The following is a 16,062-nucleotide window of genomic DNA, read 5'->3' on the forward strand; positions in this document are numbered from 1 at the left end:
AAAAGGACACAAAACAGACTTCTCTTGTTTCTACTAAATTCACTGGCAATCCAGAACAGCATGAGGGTTAAGTTACTTGCTGAACATTATACCGAACAATTGCATTGAGGTTTTGAACAAATAGTGGCGTCCCCAACTCTATATTTTGGTCACAGTGACTTCTCCTTTTTTTCAGAAATAAAGTTCTCCTCTCTACTCTATAAAATTATCAATGCATATATACAGCCACCACCAATCTGTCTCATCCTTGTTTTTTCCTATGCATCATAAACCCAAATACATTAATTTAAAATATATTCATATATTTTTAGTACAGAAAAAAGTCTAGTGGTTTGGTTTGGATTTTATTTAATGTAAATTATGTGTTTATGGAAAAGTAATTCAGGGCACGTAAGGTGAGATACCAGAACTGTTTTAAAAATTCATCCCATTCTACAATTATTTGAATCAATACACATAGCAGACTAATAACTTATGGGCTGTAACATACTGCTCTTGACAGTAGGGCAACACATATGTTAATGAAGATCTAATTATGGCACTTCAATGTAAGAAGAAACATCTAATCAGATATTAAAAATGAGCCAAGAGTTGTTGATTACATTATATTCTTCCTTGTGCTCAAGGGTTTTAACCACTAATATTTCAAGGAGAATGTGTCCTCCAGAAGGAAAGAGAGAGAAAAATTCCATTCTCCAGTTTTAGACTTATATGAAATAATGCTGCTAAACTGATTTAAATATGAAATAAAACTGTGTTACCTATGTGCAAAATGCAGCTCACCTAAACCTGCTTATATTGGCACAACATATCTGCTTTGACTGTGCAGATATAAAATGTCTTTGTTTAATGAAGTCCACAATATCTTTGATTTTTACAAAGTTAGGGAAGGCTAGTTCCTTAATGGTTCTTGAATCCAAGAAGAACATATAAATGCCACTCCCAAAAGACTTCACTAGTGTTATGTCACCCCCATCAGATCTTTAACACTTAACAAGTCATAGGAGAGATAAGGACAAACAAATCCAGTCTCACCACTGATCTTATTCCAGACAGAAATGTGTCATGAATTAATCATACAAGCAAACTCTTGCACCTCAACTGGAATGGAATACTGTGTTTCTTAAAAGGATGCCACAATCCCTATGGGACATCCAACCTATTAACATCTCAACTCACAAATAATGTTCAGAGTTCTAAGTGGACATGGAAAATGTCAAAGCAACTCCCCTCAAGAGATGCAAGGCTAGAAATGAAAATATTTTCAAAATAATACACCCACAGGGAACTCAACCTTTTTCCAAGCTGTCATGCAAAGAAACAGAAACCAATAGAGTTTTGTGAAAGCAAATGGCCCTATGCTGAGAAAAGGGCAATCAACAGCTATTCTTTTGCCCAAAGAACTCAGTGCTACCCAGATGCCAATAAAGACATGGGGAGGATAGATAACTGACTGGAGAACCCAGAACATTCATCCATCTCTTTAAACTTACCATACTGGATACAGAATAGGGTTCTAGTTGTGTAATACTATACACAAGATTTCCTTGATGGTTAACATAGCACAATGCAAGACTATTGTCATCAATAAGAAGTATAATGCCAAAGACATGGGGTAAAAAGAAACACTTTGGCCATTACCTAGTAATTTCTTTTAATGAGGCCCAGTAAAAACTCTTATTGTTCACCTCATTCACCCTTCTCAGTCTCTTGTGAGGAGACCCACAGCTGTTCACGATTGGGATCTCTGGGGCACAGAGATGTTAATCCTCTTATCCAGACTTGCATAAGGTCACTGGCAGAACCAGTGCAGATCTTGCAGAAGCTAATGACATACTGATTACCTTTTTTCAGATGTCTTGTCCAGGAGCAAAGTATCTATAGTGTTTATGTTCTCAAGCAAGTAATCTGTTAGGTATCCCCTGGAGAGCTCTCCTGAAAGGAAATATCATTTTTACTAAGCATATATATTAGAAAAGCCATAAACAAGAAAGCTAAGTGTGAGAATAGAGCTTGTGAAACCCACTAAAAGAACAGATTGCTTTACCCTCAGTTCCTCTGGTTTATGCCAATTTAAAACATTTGCAGAAGGACTTTTAACCATTAATATACCAGTAGTTATTTTTTAACCCTGCTCTGAGATCTCTGAGCTTAGCAGGCTCCACAGAACAATTCCATCAAATTCACTGCCTTGGTCTTAGATTAACTGACCATGTGGGAGGAAGATGTGTGCGTCTGTACGTGACCAGATCCTCAGGACTCTGAGAAACCACTTCACCTCTGTGTGGTCCACAGGTGACTAGCAAGAAGGAGGGAGGGTTCATAAAACTAGTTTCCACTAAATAGAACAGACCATCCTGGATTAGGGGAAGTGGGCATGCGAAATGCTAGGATCTAAACCCCCAGCCCTGAATCAGGGTTGACATGTGGATGATATCCACAACCAAGCAGCTTCCTGATTGGTTTCCACCCAAGGTTGGCCAGGCCCTGGGTGAAAACCAATCAGGAAATCCCCACCAGGTGCCCTGCCTTTAGCATTAACATCAGGTGTCCCACCTCTAAAGTTAACAGTATAAAGGCTGGCTCTGTTTGCAGGAGAAGAACTATGTAGGGTTTCCAGTTGTTGGAAGGGTTACTTGACTGTTTGCTGCAGGCAGTGCTCCCAGCAATAGCAGGGCACCACTACAACCAGGAGCAGAAAGGTTTGTGTATGTAATAATGATGCTGGTTGTTTTGGTAGTTGTTGTGTGATTGGAATTGGGCTGGTCATCTGGCTTCTGAGTTGGTTTGCTCCTGTCTTTGCTCTGTCCTACACTGTGAGCAAATGTATCAATCCTTTTACTCTTCTGGTGGTTAGCCATCTCATATCCTCTTTGTATACTTTAGCATGGGAGGGAAAGATCTCACCTGTGTGCTGCTTATTGATGACATTGTCCTTCTTATTAAGGCATACAGCCAGTAAAAGAGCATGGGAGACTTGGTCTATGTCCTGTGAATCCATCAGTAAGGGGAATGCTGGAAACCTGGACAAAACAGAATGGGACATTTGCTTATGGTTCCCCTGACCAGGGGAATGTAGACACTGAGGTCAAAAGGGCTGGGCTATTTTGTCATGGTTTCATTAGCCAGGGGAATGTAGGCACCTGCATTGCACAGCCTGGGCAATCTGCCCACTGTTGTATTGGACAAGGAAATATGGGCACCTCTGAGCTCGCCAAAGAGGGCTGTTTGCAGCTTTGTAATTAGCTGACAGTGTAAGAGAAGGGAGTGAGAAGAAAGAAATGAGAAGGAAAAAAAGAACAGAGGTAATAAAACAAAAAATCCTGTGGACAGGTGTGAAAGGTACCAGTGCCTTTGCTGTGGAACTGCCAGGTATAGCTCTCTGCAAAGTCTGGCAGCTTCTTCTGTTAGTTTAAGGGGCTTCATCTTGTATGACATCAACATAGGACAGAATTATCTTCCAGACATGTACCACAAGCTCTTTTCTGACTCCTGTAAGCAAAGGGGAGCAATAGCATTTTACATGCTGTAAGTCTTTAAATTTGTTTTTTCACTAGGAAGGAGAGGAAAAAAAAACCACACACCAGAAACACAGAAAGAGAGAGAAAGAAGGAATCCCTCTGATCCCACTGGAAACAAAGCCTTCACTCAACTAATGGAGTTAGTCAGACACTGTCACCACTTACAAAGCGGGGCCAAAGAACCACAAGGGCAAGTCCATTTGCTATGATGGAAAAACTCAACCAGAGGAGAAAATAAGTCTCAGATTTGAGTTAGCATATCCATAGAGGGCATCTAAGCCTAAAAACAAATATAACCAGTTCTTGAGTTCACTGGCATGGGCTGTGTTGCAGCACTCTGTTGTCAATCTCTCCCCAAAAGCAACAAACACATCCTGAGTGATACAGAAGGGTAGAGCAGTGCCATGAGCTAAAATACATGTCCATTTAGTCAGTGATTAACAGTGACTGAACTGTGATACTCACAAGCACACTGTTGCTGCTTTGGAGAGCTATCAAATGGCATAAAAGCTGTGGCAAAGGAGTAACAACACATGGACAGCCAGTAGGCACAAAGCATCTTTGGTCCCACAAGCTCACTGCAGTGTAGCTACTTCTCTTCTCCTGATGAATAAACTGGCTGGCTTAGTTTGGCAGGGTTCTCTCAATGCTTACTCACCCTAAGCCAAGCTGTGCTTTCTAGCACAAAGAGTTGAAGTGACCAAGCCAAAAGTCTGATCACAGTTTCCACTTTTTTCACAGATCCCCTTACTGTCTTAGTTTACCTGACTCTAGAACTCATGCTAAGGCCATGTTCCTACAATGCTTTGAGAAGTTTGGATGACATTAATGTTACCTTTATGCTAATAAACCTTGGATTTTTCTAAGTGATGCTGTTGTTGCTTAGCTCAAAAATACAAGGAATTGCCGGCGCTTGACAAGTTACCACATACCAGCTGCACTGCAAGAGGTGACTGGGCTCAGTAACCCCAGGGAGAGATGTTTAAGGCATTTCCTACCCAACTCCTGAGATGGGATGAAAGCAGGTGTGCAGTCACTTGCTGTGGCTTGGCCAGCTGGTGGTAGCTCAGCTGTGATGTCCTGGGATCAGTCACAGCCCCACAACTGCTTACGCAGAGTCTTCTAACAGGACTCTTAGTTTTTTGTAAACACTGCCTTGGGTTGTTTGCTGTGTATGCAGAGTCCTGTGTCTATTCTTGGATGTGCACCTTCTGTCTTTCAGGTGATTTATCGTGCCTTAAGTCCAGCTAACAGGATCAAAGACCCCTACAGTCCTGAGGCTCAAGATCTCCTGAAACTCACCAACCTCCGCCTCCTTTTGTTAAAAAGACAGGAATGTCCGTGCCACGGTTTGGGATTGGTAGAGAAACCTCAGAGGTTTGCCCACTATGCTATTTATGACCTGATCATCCGGGGAAGCTGCTTTTGCAATGGGCATGCAGAGGAATGTGAGCTTGCCAACAAGACTGGGGTCACAGAGAACATGGTGAGTTCTGGATGTTCAGTGGTTTACCACGCTTGTTACCTGCTTGTGCTTTCTCAGCCTAACTGCATGTTTTATCTGTGATTCTGTCTCAGACTCCCTGAGCCTACCTGAAAACAGGCAGCACTGTCAATCCACATTAGTGAAACCTAAACCACTCTGGGAAAAGATTTCCTATAACCCTTGCTGCAGTTCCATGTGTATTAATTGTAATGCTAGAGCTAGGTCCTTCTAAAAAAAACTCTGGCCCTCAAAAGGCCATAAATATAAATTGTGAAAGGGCTCTGTGATTGTAACAGATCTCACGTCAAATATAATGAATGAAATCTCCTGCCTATGTGTCTGCATAGAACTGAATTAATATCTTTGATGCAAAGACTGCCTTGATCAGAATTTCATCATCAGATCTCAAGACTGTGAGACATGAGCAGTTCTGCCGTCCTTAGAGTTTCAGCCTTTACTGCTAGGCTTCCAGCCTTGTGTGTTTTTGCTACTTTCCTTGCATAGACAGCAGTGTTCAGGTGAAAATAATTTCCACTCCCACATTCTTTTACCCATTCAGTTTAAAATAAGTTTGAATAATTTTTTTAAAAAGCCAAACCTTGTAGGAAGATTATTCTGTGGTACTATGACTAGCCCTTTCCTATTCAGTCTTTTATCTGCATTTGACCCTGGATGTGCAGAAGGTGTGAGCTGTGTTTATATGCCTACTCAGAAAGCGTATAAATTCAGGAGGAATAACTGCTGCCTCCTTTTTGATTTAGCTGCAAGTATTCTATAGAAGAACTGTAACAGTCACAAGGAAATTATTCTAACCAAATATCCAGGTACATCTAAACATATACATCACAGACAGAACTCAGGCCACTTTAAACTAGTCAGTGGCCTCACTGGTTCCAGAAGGCTGTCTGTCTCTTTAATGGATTTTGAAAATCAAAATAACCCTTAAACTTTGGTTCCTGGTGCACTCTGACATAAAAGGCTCAAGAAATATATTCTCCACTATTTTCTGTCCCTCTAGATACATGGTACACTTGACATTTTGGGTTATATTATTCTGGAATGTGGATTCATTGTTCTCCTTTCAGCTTTCCTAGGTTCAGAGATGGATATTGTAAGATAATTTAGACTGTATCAGTTTCACAATACTTGCAAAGTAATTTCTGAATCAGTTCCATCTGTGGTATAAATCTAAGATTCAGCTACAGTATTCTAGCACTAGGTGACATTATCAGATTCAGTTAACTATAAATATAGACTCAATATATAAACGTCTGGAGAAAAGATATTTAAAGAGTGCATTCTCCCTATCGCAAATTGTTAAATATAGTGAAACCAAACGGATGAAGCATGTGCTAAATGAATACAGCTGGTAGAAGAATAAACACTCTGCCCAGCAGAAAAGGAAAACACAATATTGTGTTTATTTCTGGCATAACCATTGTAAACTATGACTGGCTTATTTTTTTTCCCCCTAGTCACAGGGAGTAGAATCTTTCTGTGCCATCAATGACTTCATGGGTCAGAAGATTAAATAGTTTTGAGGAAATGAGCTTCATGAGTGACTCACGTCCCAGAAGACAAGAGGGTGGATGTAGTATGTCATTCACACAGGCACAAATATTGGCAAGTCTTTGCCTAAGCAGGGATTCAAATGCAGCAGTGAGAAAAGTGAGAAAAGCCTCCCGGGGCTCCAGACCCCTTAAGAATCCTAGATGAGGGCTTGGAAAGACCCTAAGTGATCTGATCACTGTCCTTCTTGGCAGAGACAGGGAAGGTGCTCTACATTCAGCCCCATGGTGAGTAAAAGAGGATGGAGAAAAAAGATGTTAGGAACGCGCGCTGCATGTCCAGAAATAACCTGATTCGTTGCACTGGCTGCATCTAATATTTAATGACTACATGGGAAGAGCAAGTCTCAAGACACACAGTTTTTAATGTGGCTAGTGTGGGGAATATCACATCATGAAGGCAGAGCAATTTCATGTCTCCTGGGCTGCTGTCAAGTAAATAAATAAAATACTGGATAAATACAGACCTCCACAGAATGTAACAGGAATTTCAGTCTCTTAAGAGTTCAGAATCCTCCTCTATTTATCTTCTGTAGTTATCACAAACAAAAGCAAGTCCATTTAGAAAACAACTGTAATTATTTGCTATGGGATAGGCCCATATCATTCTGCATCTTAGTGAGATCATTCTGCACTTACATCTTGGAATTCTGCTTTTCTTAATCTCGAAAGAAATCTGTTCCATTTGTAATACTTCTAACACTGTTAGATTGATACGATATAAAGGGTAAATAATGGAGAAAACTAAAGCAAATTTCTTGACAGTTTTGAACCAAAACTTTTCAATACAATTTTGGAGGGACTAGATGATCTATGACTACTAGATGATTGTCAATGATCAGTTTATCTGTGGATCTGTCAGTTCAGTCATGACAACCTGTTCATCTTCTGGCTTCCTCACTGAAGCTGCCAATAAGAAGCACAACTCTATGAGAAATAATGTCACAGATGCCACAGTTTCATAGAAATAAATGGTTACAAGAAAACTGGAAACTGAAAACTGACCTCCAAATGGTACATCATTCCTGATAGCTTGAAACCCTAGGTAGTTCCATGAATATTCTCTGTGGTCTTGAATCATTTGTGACAATACTGAGTACAGCAAGGTTCAATGTAGCCTTCCGTTGGATCCAATGGAAATGTCCTTTGACTACTCTAATTTTGCAGCAAACCAGCAATAATTACTCTTTCAATGTGGCGCTTTTTTTTTAAGAAGCCATGCACCCACCTCAACACAAATTATCTATATCACACTTCCCTTACTAACTACTGAGAATGCCACATCGGACAAGAGAAAAACTTTGAGAAATTAAGATGGGAGCTGTTAACAAGAAAATTCTGGACAAACATATCTTGAATTGTTTTGTTGCTATTGACAGTGATGTTTTCTTGTTTTCTATTTCCATTCATCAGATCAAGAAAAAAAAGAGACACAGATGTCATATCCAACTTAAATAGCTTCTTGTGGCAGCGAAGGACAAGCATTGTTCTTTCTGAATTTCACAGACGGTATTATTCAAGCTCTTACATGTAGCTTATTTGTTAGTGAGGGAAATTACTAAGATTTCTCTTTGGCACAGAAACTACAGAGAAGCATTTTCCTTTAAATGAAGGACATTAATATGCTGCTATAACAGAAACAACTGCCAGGGCCTGGCCACCTCAATACATCTAGTATTATTCTACCACTGAACACAATGGGGTGTAATCCTGTCCCAGGTATTGCTGTTGCATGTTGTACTGAGTTGTGTAGCTCTACAGTAAATGATTTCTTTATTAATCTCCCACAAAGTTAGTAAGAGCTGTCAGGTTTAGGATCTGCTGTAATGACACATTTTCGCTGAGTCCAGGGCTGCTTCCAGAACAAAGTTCACAAAGCACACATGGACAGGACACAGAATCTAGACCAAAGTCCTTTCTGTTTACCAAACATTTCACAATTCTCTTTCTAGTCCATGACAGAGTAAGTATGGACAGAGGAAGGCAAATGTGGATTAAAATGTTTTTATATAAAGTATTAGGGGTTTTTTCTTTGTTAATTATTGGTACCTACACTGCCAGGAAATTCTTACAAGTTGCCTCAGATGTTTCTTTTGCTTCTTTATCCTGTTTGCAGAGACAAACTGGGCTCCCTGTGTGTCTGATCCTCCACACTGAAGCAAATGGAAAGTTTTCCACTTAGTTCAAAGGGAGTAGGATCTAGTCCTAAGTAAAATTCCTTGTTTGACATAATGGAGGTTACATAAAGTAAGACTTTTTTTTTTTGGTGGCAATTTTCTAGGTGACTTGGCTATTGGCTATTGTATGCCTTGCAAATATTGCCTCCTCTTCAATATCTTCTGAATTTCTACTAATAATCCCCAGCTAAGTTTTCACATTATTTGATCCAAGCTGAGCCAATCTGTGTGATGTCCAGCACTCAGATGCAGGAGGTGCTCTCTGTTGTAGCTAGGAACTCAAAGAGTAGGTTTTGTTTAAGAAGTTACCCTCTGTACATCAGCTGTGAGGCTTTAGCGTAGTTCCACCCATCAGACACTCATCTTACTTGTAGGAAACCATCTCTTACTTTGCAGGATGAGGTAGCAAACAATATCCTATCTGATATTACTTGCCTTAAACACAGCTTTGCTTAAAAGCACTGGCTATGGGTGAGCTATTTAAATGTATTTCAATTTTATTGTTTAATGCTGACATTAATAGCACTGTTTGTTGTTTTAATCACTTAAGTGATATTGTCTGTTACTTGTGTCATTGTGAAAGAGCCATAATAACCCTGCCAGTAGAAACATTTGATTGGAAACACTTGTAAATACATCTTAGGGCTGGTAAAATATGCCTTACAGTTCTTTTAGGGATTGCTCTTCACACTAAAGCTACAAGTGTCTGTGTGTGTATTTGGCTGAGAGAAATAAAGGCTTCATCCCACAGCTATCGGCCACCACTCGCTACCAATACCTCTCTGATGACCCACAGGACAGCATATTTCTGACATTCTCTTGTTTAAGCTTGATGCAATATACACTGTTCTGTTTCTCTAAGTTGGGTTTGATACAGTTGCCAACACTAGGAAGTTGCTGTGGTGTGACAGTCACAGGAGCTGCTGTGTTTGGCCTCATACATTAAGTCCTTGCATTTTTAAGCTCCCTTGGGACTGAACAGACTGCTATGTTGTTTCTGTCCTCAGCTCACCTACATGTTACTAGAACAAAAGTTTTCAGTCTTTTACCAAGGCTTTCAGCCAGTTCACTCACCCCCAATAAATCTCCCAGTAATTTAAGCAAATCTTTCTAGAGCTGTACCTTGTGAGTGCATGGAGTTTTACATTTTAATGCTTTGGCAGCAGGTGCATGCAAAATAGGGAGAAATTTTGCACAGGATTATAAACAAATTCCATATTACTCAGTGCAAAAGTTATAAAATCCTACAAATATTTCTTTGTCTTGGTTCACTCACTGTGCTGGAAGGTCCTGGGAATTAGCTGTGCACCTTTTAGGTGTTTAGAATCCTTTCCTTGCTGTGTGCAAGTTATCTGCTAAATCATGGACTTTCTTGCTGTTTTTCCTCCCTTCCCAGATTCCTTATAAATTTGGCTGGTCCTGCACCTTTTTCAGCCCTGCCCTTCCCCCACTCTCCAAGCTGTAGCCATCTGCAGAGAAGTTGCAGAAAACTATTTTTCTCTTGGCTTCATCTATTCCATTACTCAACATAATTTCACTTGAATGGGAGCTGTGCATGCTGCCAAATTCACTCGATACAGAGATAAAAATTCAGAGAAGAGCTCACAGGCCCACCCTGGGAGTGGATTTTTAATCACACACCCTTAGAGCCACTGTGGATTAACCAGTAGAAACCAAACTAAGTTGAGACAGTTGCTGGAGTTAGCCAGACTTATTACAAAGTAAATGATAGAATTATTTTGTCTGTTGAATGAACGGGTTTTGTCCAAACTTCTCTGAACTGTCCATACTGTGCTAACCCATTATGCATGACCTGTAAATCCACAAATCCTTATCCACACATCAGAATCTAGAGCTTCTCCCATTTTCTTCTCTCTTGAAAACTAATTCTGTGTCTTTCTACAGCAAAGGTTGACAACCAGGCCAGACTGTTCAGTGGCATCAGGAGCAAAGCCTTGAACAAGACCAAACTCACTTGTGTCATTATTTTCAGGAGATTTGGATGGTGGTATTTCCTTGTTATGCTGTAATTTAGGCGCTCACCTATTAAAATATTAAGCCTTGCTCCCCTTTCTGCTTCCTCAGCTCTAAAGACATGCACCAAGAGCTGGGGACCTGCTGTAACTCGGGGCTGCATTTCAGTGTGACAGCTCTTACTTGTGTGCAGTTTGTTACAGATTGATAATGGAGTTGTTGGCACTGCAGGAAACAGGAAAGAGCAGACAGCCCTGAAATGAATAAAAAACAAGCTAGCATTCAGAAAGAAAACGGTAAGAAAGCAGAGTGAAATGTGGGCTAAGGCACAGCCAGATGTGTGTAAAGATTGATGGAGGTGAGTTCAGGCTGTGGATGGAGTTGTGTCTTGGAACTGTCACAGGCTGAGGTATATTCCCTCACATGAAGCATGAATTTTGTACCTCTTCTGACCTATTTATCCTGTTCTTTTGTTACTGTTCAAAAAGGTCCTAGTGGTGCCAGTCTAAATATTCAACTATACACTATTACTGAGTTTCCTCACCATTACCTATTGAGTGAACTTGGAACCAGCAGCAGCTTATTTCCTCACTGCTGTGGAAACCAAAACCTGTATGGGCTCAGGTGGCCTTGACTCCAGCGTCCCAGTTCTACTTGTCCCTGCCAAGTTTCCTCAGACTTAATTTACCAAAGTGACCAAGTATGAGCCAGAAATTCAGTTTCCTCAGAAAACATCCATTCGGGTACTAGTTTTTAGATATATACACTTATTAGACCTTTTCCCAGAAACCAGAAAGTGACACAGGAAAATAATGGCTTTTTCCTTCCTGATTAGAGCAGGAATTTGAACTGTCAGTCTACCCATAGCAGGCACTGTAATCTGGGACTTACTTGGAAGCCACCCATACTTTTAGGTCTTTACAAATTTGAAAAAGTTGAATGAAGTTTTTAACTTGGCCTTTTACAAGTCATATGTGCTCTTCTCAGGACCTGATATCGAAAAATGTGTTATAAATCTGCACTGATGCACCTCTTCATTTGGAGGGACAACAGAACCCATTTGGATTGTAAGAGAAACAAAGCAGAACAGCAGACACTGTTTTGTGTTTAGGCACTCAAAATGACCCAGAAAGAGTCGTTTTGATAAAAGCAGGTAAGGGACTAGCCTCTGATGTCATTGCAAACTGCTGTATCCAAAAGTTCTCTGGCGACACTACAAAGTGAATACAGAGCCCAAAGACAAACATTTTCCCCGAATCAGCAACAGTTGCTCTGCTCTGGAAGGCTTCCAAATTTAACCTTCATTCATTAGGAAAAAAGCCCCCAAATAGACCGAGAACAGCTCAGGAGAAAGAGCAGCAACCACAACATTTACTGAAAGGACAAAAGGTAAAAGAAAGTAAATGGGCAGAGAGAAAGCAAGAGGCTTCAGGTATTATACAGAGCTGAACAGAGTTTAAAAAATTTAAAAATTATGGGACAAACAGATGGACAGTATCTACTTGCTCTCTCAGCTGTGGATCAGAGTTCAGGTAAAGCAGCTTTGTGCAGTCAAAGGTGAATAAGTTTAATGTAGTTCCTTGAAAGCATTCTATAAAAGCAGGATATTGTTCTAAACTATTTGTTACAAATATCCAGAAGTTACTAAGCTCCATGGAAGAACTACAGGATGAAATTCATGGCTTAGTATAGCAGGTCAAGCTAAATGATTTGAACTGATCATCCTGGCATTAAATTCCATGAAGCTGTAACCTCCCGTGTCCTGACTCAAAGCCGCTCAGGTGGCAGACATACAAATCGAAGCCTTTGGCAGCAATACCAGACTTGCAACAGCACAGCTGTACTGTGTGATAGATGAAGGAATGAGTCCAGATTAAAAAATACTAGTGCCAAGGAAACAAAGGGGTTTTTTTAACATGATTTAGTTTTACAGCCCAATTTAAACATGACTCACAGCATGATGCAGAAGGTGATCGAAAGAAACAGTAATGAAAGAACAAGTTAGTTCAAAAGAAATAAGTAGTAATGAAAACATGGCCTGAGAAAATAGCTGCTGTACCAGAATACAAAAGCAGAGCTTGCCTTCCAGTGGCCATTAAAGCCAATATGATGGTGATTGAAAGCAGAGCATAGCATTTTTGTTCCCATCCTGGACTAATAATATGCTCTAACTGCAAGTATGTCTGTCAGCTTATAAACTTCTACCCTTTGCAAAAGATTATTTGAAAACTGGAAGCTTGACACACCCATCATATCAGCTGAGATTTAAAACAAGTTTTTATCTTCCAAAGCTCAAAGCATGCATTAGTGACCTGAGTAGCCCTGAATGCACTCAGAAAGCAGGACTGCAACAATACAAACTGTTACAGGTTATGCACATAGTAGTTCAGAGGGGGTTTATGAAAAGGGGAGGTTTACATGATCACACAGTCTGCCTGCCTGACAGTGCATCTATTTCTCTGATCCACTCCCCACAACAACTTTGGAAGGCACCACCCAGTTTTAAAAAAAAAATTATCAGAGCAACTGAATTCTCCATATAATGATGCTCCAATGAATAGGAAAGATCCTTGAAGAAAACTAGAATTATCACAGTAATGAGGAGAAGCCAATGAAGGGAGGTGCCATAAAAATAAATACTGCAATATTTCTGAAGTACTCAACAGTTGCAGCAATAAGACTGTGGAAAAGTCCATTCAGGCCTAAATACTATAGTACCTAAGGATCAGTATACGTTGAGTGATGCAGCATCACATATTGAACATTGAGGACAAAGTGAAATATGAAAGGTGTGAGACAGAAATCTCTGGGATCTCAGTCTTTCTCCTGTTGTATCAATACATTTATAACTATGCATATAAATCCGAGTCATAAACTAATCAGGCTTAAGCTCAAAACTGTTTAGGTTTCCTAACTGATGGCATGAATCTCATGTAGGCCTCTGTTCCTCACACCTTGCTTTCAAGCCCTCCCAGCTCTAAATCTAGAAAGCTGAAGTATTCTTTTCCTCAGATGCCTCCTAGATATCCTAAAGCTTCCAATTATATTAATTCAGTGGCAATCAAAGTACTCTTGTCAAGGTCCTGAAGGCACTAAAAGGACTCAAACAGCCCTGACCAGTCCCACCTGGGACTCCTTCCCACACTCTTTGCCCATTGTCCTGAGGGCTCCATGTAAGCTCAGCCTTGAGCTGTCAGCCCTTGTTTGAGCTATGCTGGAGACGTGCCTATCTGCATCCCTGCTTCTGGTCAGCCTCCTGGGTGGACATGGGGCCTATGCTGTAGGTAGATTTCCTCCTGGTGGACCCCCTTACATGTGTTGTAGCTCTTACCTACTTCTGCCTCTCAGATGGACTTTGAGTCTATGCTGTGAACTTGTTTCTGGGTCTCTCTCTTGCTGTGTCTGGGGCTGTCAATGGACTCTAGTACCAGCTCCCTGCTCAGCACACTGCTCGGGTTGGTGCCCCCTCAATAAGGGCACAGCCTCTGCTGTAGTAACCCTCAGCTTACAGCTCTTCAAGCCTTAAAGAGCACCTGGTCCTTGCTGCTCCCTGACAATCATCTCCTTAATCATCATTTTCTCTTCGCAACTCTGACCCTGCTTTCTAGGGCATAGAAAAATCTCAATGCAGCTCCCCTGAGTCTGTACTTTTCTGACTCTTTTTTCTACCTTGACATGATCATCTTTATGTTCTAGTGAGTTACAGTGCATCCTGAGATCCTCTGTTTGTCAGAGACCACAATCTTCTAGTTTTTTAGACCTGTTTTTGTGAGAGATGTGGGCTTACTTCAGCAGTGAGTAACAAGTTGGGGACATGCCTGCTCTCTTTGTGTTGGTGTTGAGTGTGACTCTCACATTCTCCTTTGCCTAAGCAGATATCCCATTTCCTATTTTATCTGACAGCTTCCTGTATTTCATTCTTGTTCCTTCCTGGACTTTGATCTCTGGCTGCCTCTCCTATCTCTTCCTCTCTAACAGAACAAATTGTTTGTCTCACTACTTGCAGCCACCTCACCTACCCTTATTTCACCTCACACTTAAGTATAACAGGTCTCTTCCACAGCTCAGTTTCTCCTGCATTGACCTGACTTCTGCAATGGACACTTACAACCATGAATTGGCTTTCTTGTGTGTGTTGTACTCGAGCTGTTTGTCTCTGCTCCTTTCTATTCAACTCCTTGCTGTACTTCAGTGTCACCTTATTCTACACTCTTCTCCTTAGCTGGGTTCACCTATGAATGCTGTCTATGCGATTACGCTTCATGCAAAAAATCTTCCATGAGATACCCACAGATAGCACACAGCAGATTTGCTTTCTCTTCCATCATCCTTTACCTTTGCCCCAATACCCATCAATTCTCTTCTTCTTAAACCTAGACAAAAAAAGGTTAGTCCTTAGACCTAACACTTTCTAAAAGAAGTTCCATGCCAGCTCCACCTTTTACTTCTGCATGCTCAGTGGCTCTCCTGGCTGCCTGAAGCCAGCCATCCTTCCATGTGTATTTGGTAAACTGTTTAATAGCAGGGATCACAAGCAGACAGCTTATTTTATGCCTCTGTCCAACTCACAGCATGTCATTCCTAGGTAGCATCCACAAACTACAGTTTGCAACAAACCAGTGGACAATGAGCAAACACATCTAATGCATCTACTTGCTTCCAAAGAACTACTGGACTCTTTCCTCATTGAATTTTCCTGTTTTCTTTCTGAATAATTTTTCATGAGTGTTCACACCATCTGTGCTGTCTACTGTAAGCACAGGAATAATGAATATTTGATCATGTCATTCAAAGCTAGATCAAGACTGCATGGTTCAATTCTGCTGTTTCCCAACTGTGCAATCCCAGTGTTTCTTTAATATTGTGTTGGCTGTTGTTGTTGTTTTGTTTTTTAATATAGTGAATGCACAGTTTGTGTATGTATTCGTAAAAAACCCAGTGGGCCAGCTTAGAAATTTTTCCTTGAAACGCTAGCATTTCCCAAAGAAGCGATTGGATCCAAGATTTCAGTTCTGATTCATTTTGGAATTAGTTCAGATTGAGTCTGAAGTTTGGGGACATTACAATTGGTGCTGGGCCAGGCTCTTATCTTTTCTCACTCCTGGCCCTTTTCTCTGTTTGTGGCTTCTGAAAAGCAGTCACTGTGTCTACAGGAGGGAACTCAGAAGCCTGAAGAGCCAAACCCAAAGAGGGAGAAGCCTGACACTGTTGCTTATTAGTATTTTTGTCTGTGTCTCTGTAATTTGTCATCCTATTTAGCGCTTTGAACACGGATGACTTTCTTGTACAAAGGTCTGGAGAGGCATCACATAATGTGCTACATGCTGTATCCTCCT

General features: G+C 40.7%; 1 protein-coding gene across 1 annotated transcript in view; it reads left to right on the top strand.

Annotated features, from left to right (window-relative positions):
• Positions 1-16,062, top strand: part of NTN4 (netrin 4) — a 45,667-nt gene that overhangs the window by 15,162 nt on the left and 14,443 nt on the right. Inside the window, exon 3 of the mRNA XM_008945266.1 lies at positions 4,744-5,007. Within this exon, the coding sequence (XP_008943514.1) occupies positions 4,744-5,007 (264 nt within the window). The remainder of the gene's footprint in view (positions 1-4,743; positions 5,008-16,062) is intronic.

The sequence above is a fragment of the Merops nubicus genome, unplaced genomic scaffold, assembly GCF_000691845.1.
Source record: "Merops nubicus isolate BGI_N331 unplaced genomic scaffold, ASM69184v1 scaffold23098, whole genome shotgun sequence".
Taxonomy (NCBI): domain Eukaryota; kingdom Metazoa; phylum Chordata; class Aves; order Coraciiformes; family Meropidae; genus Merops; species Merops nubicus.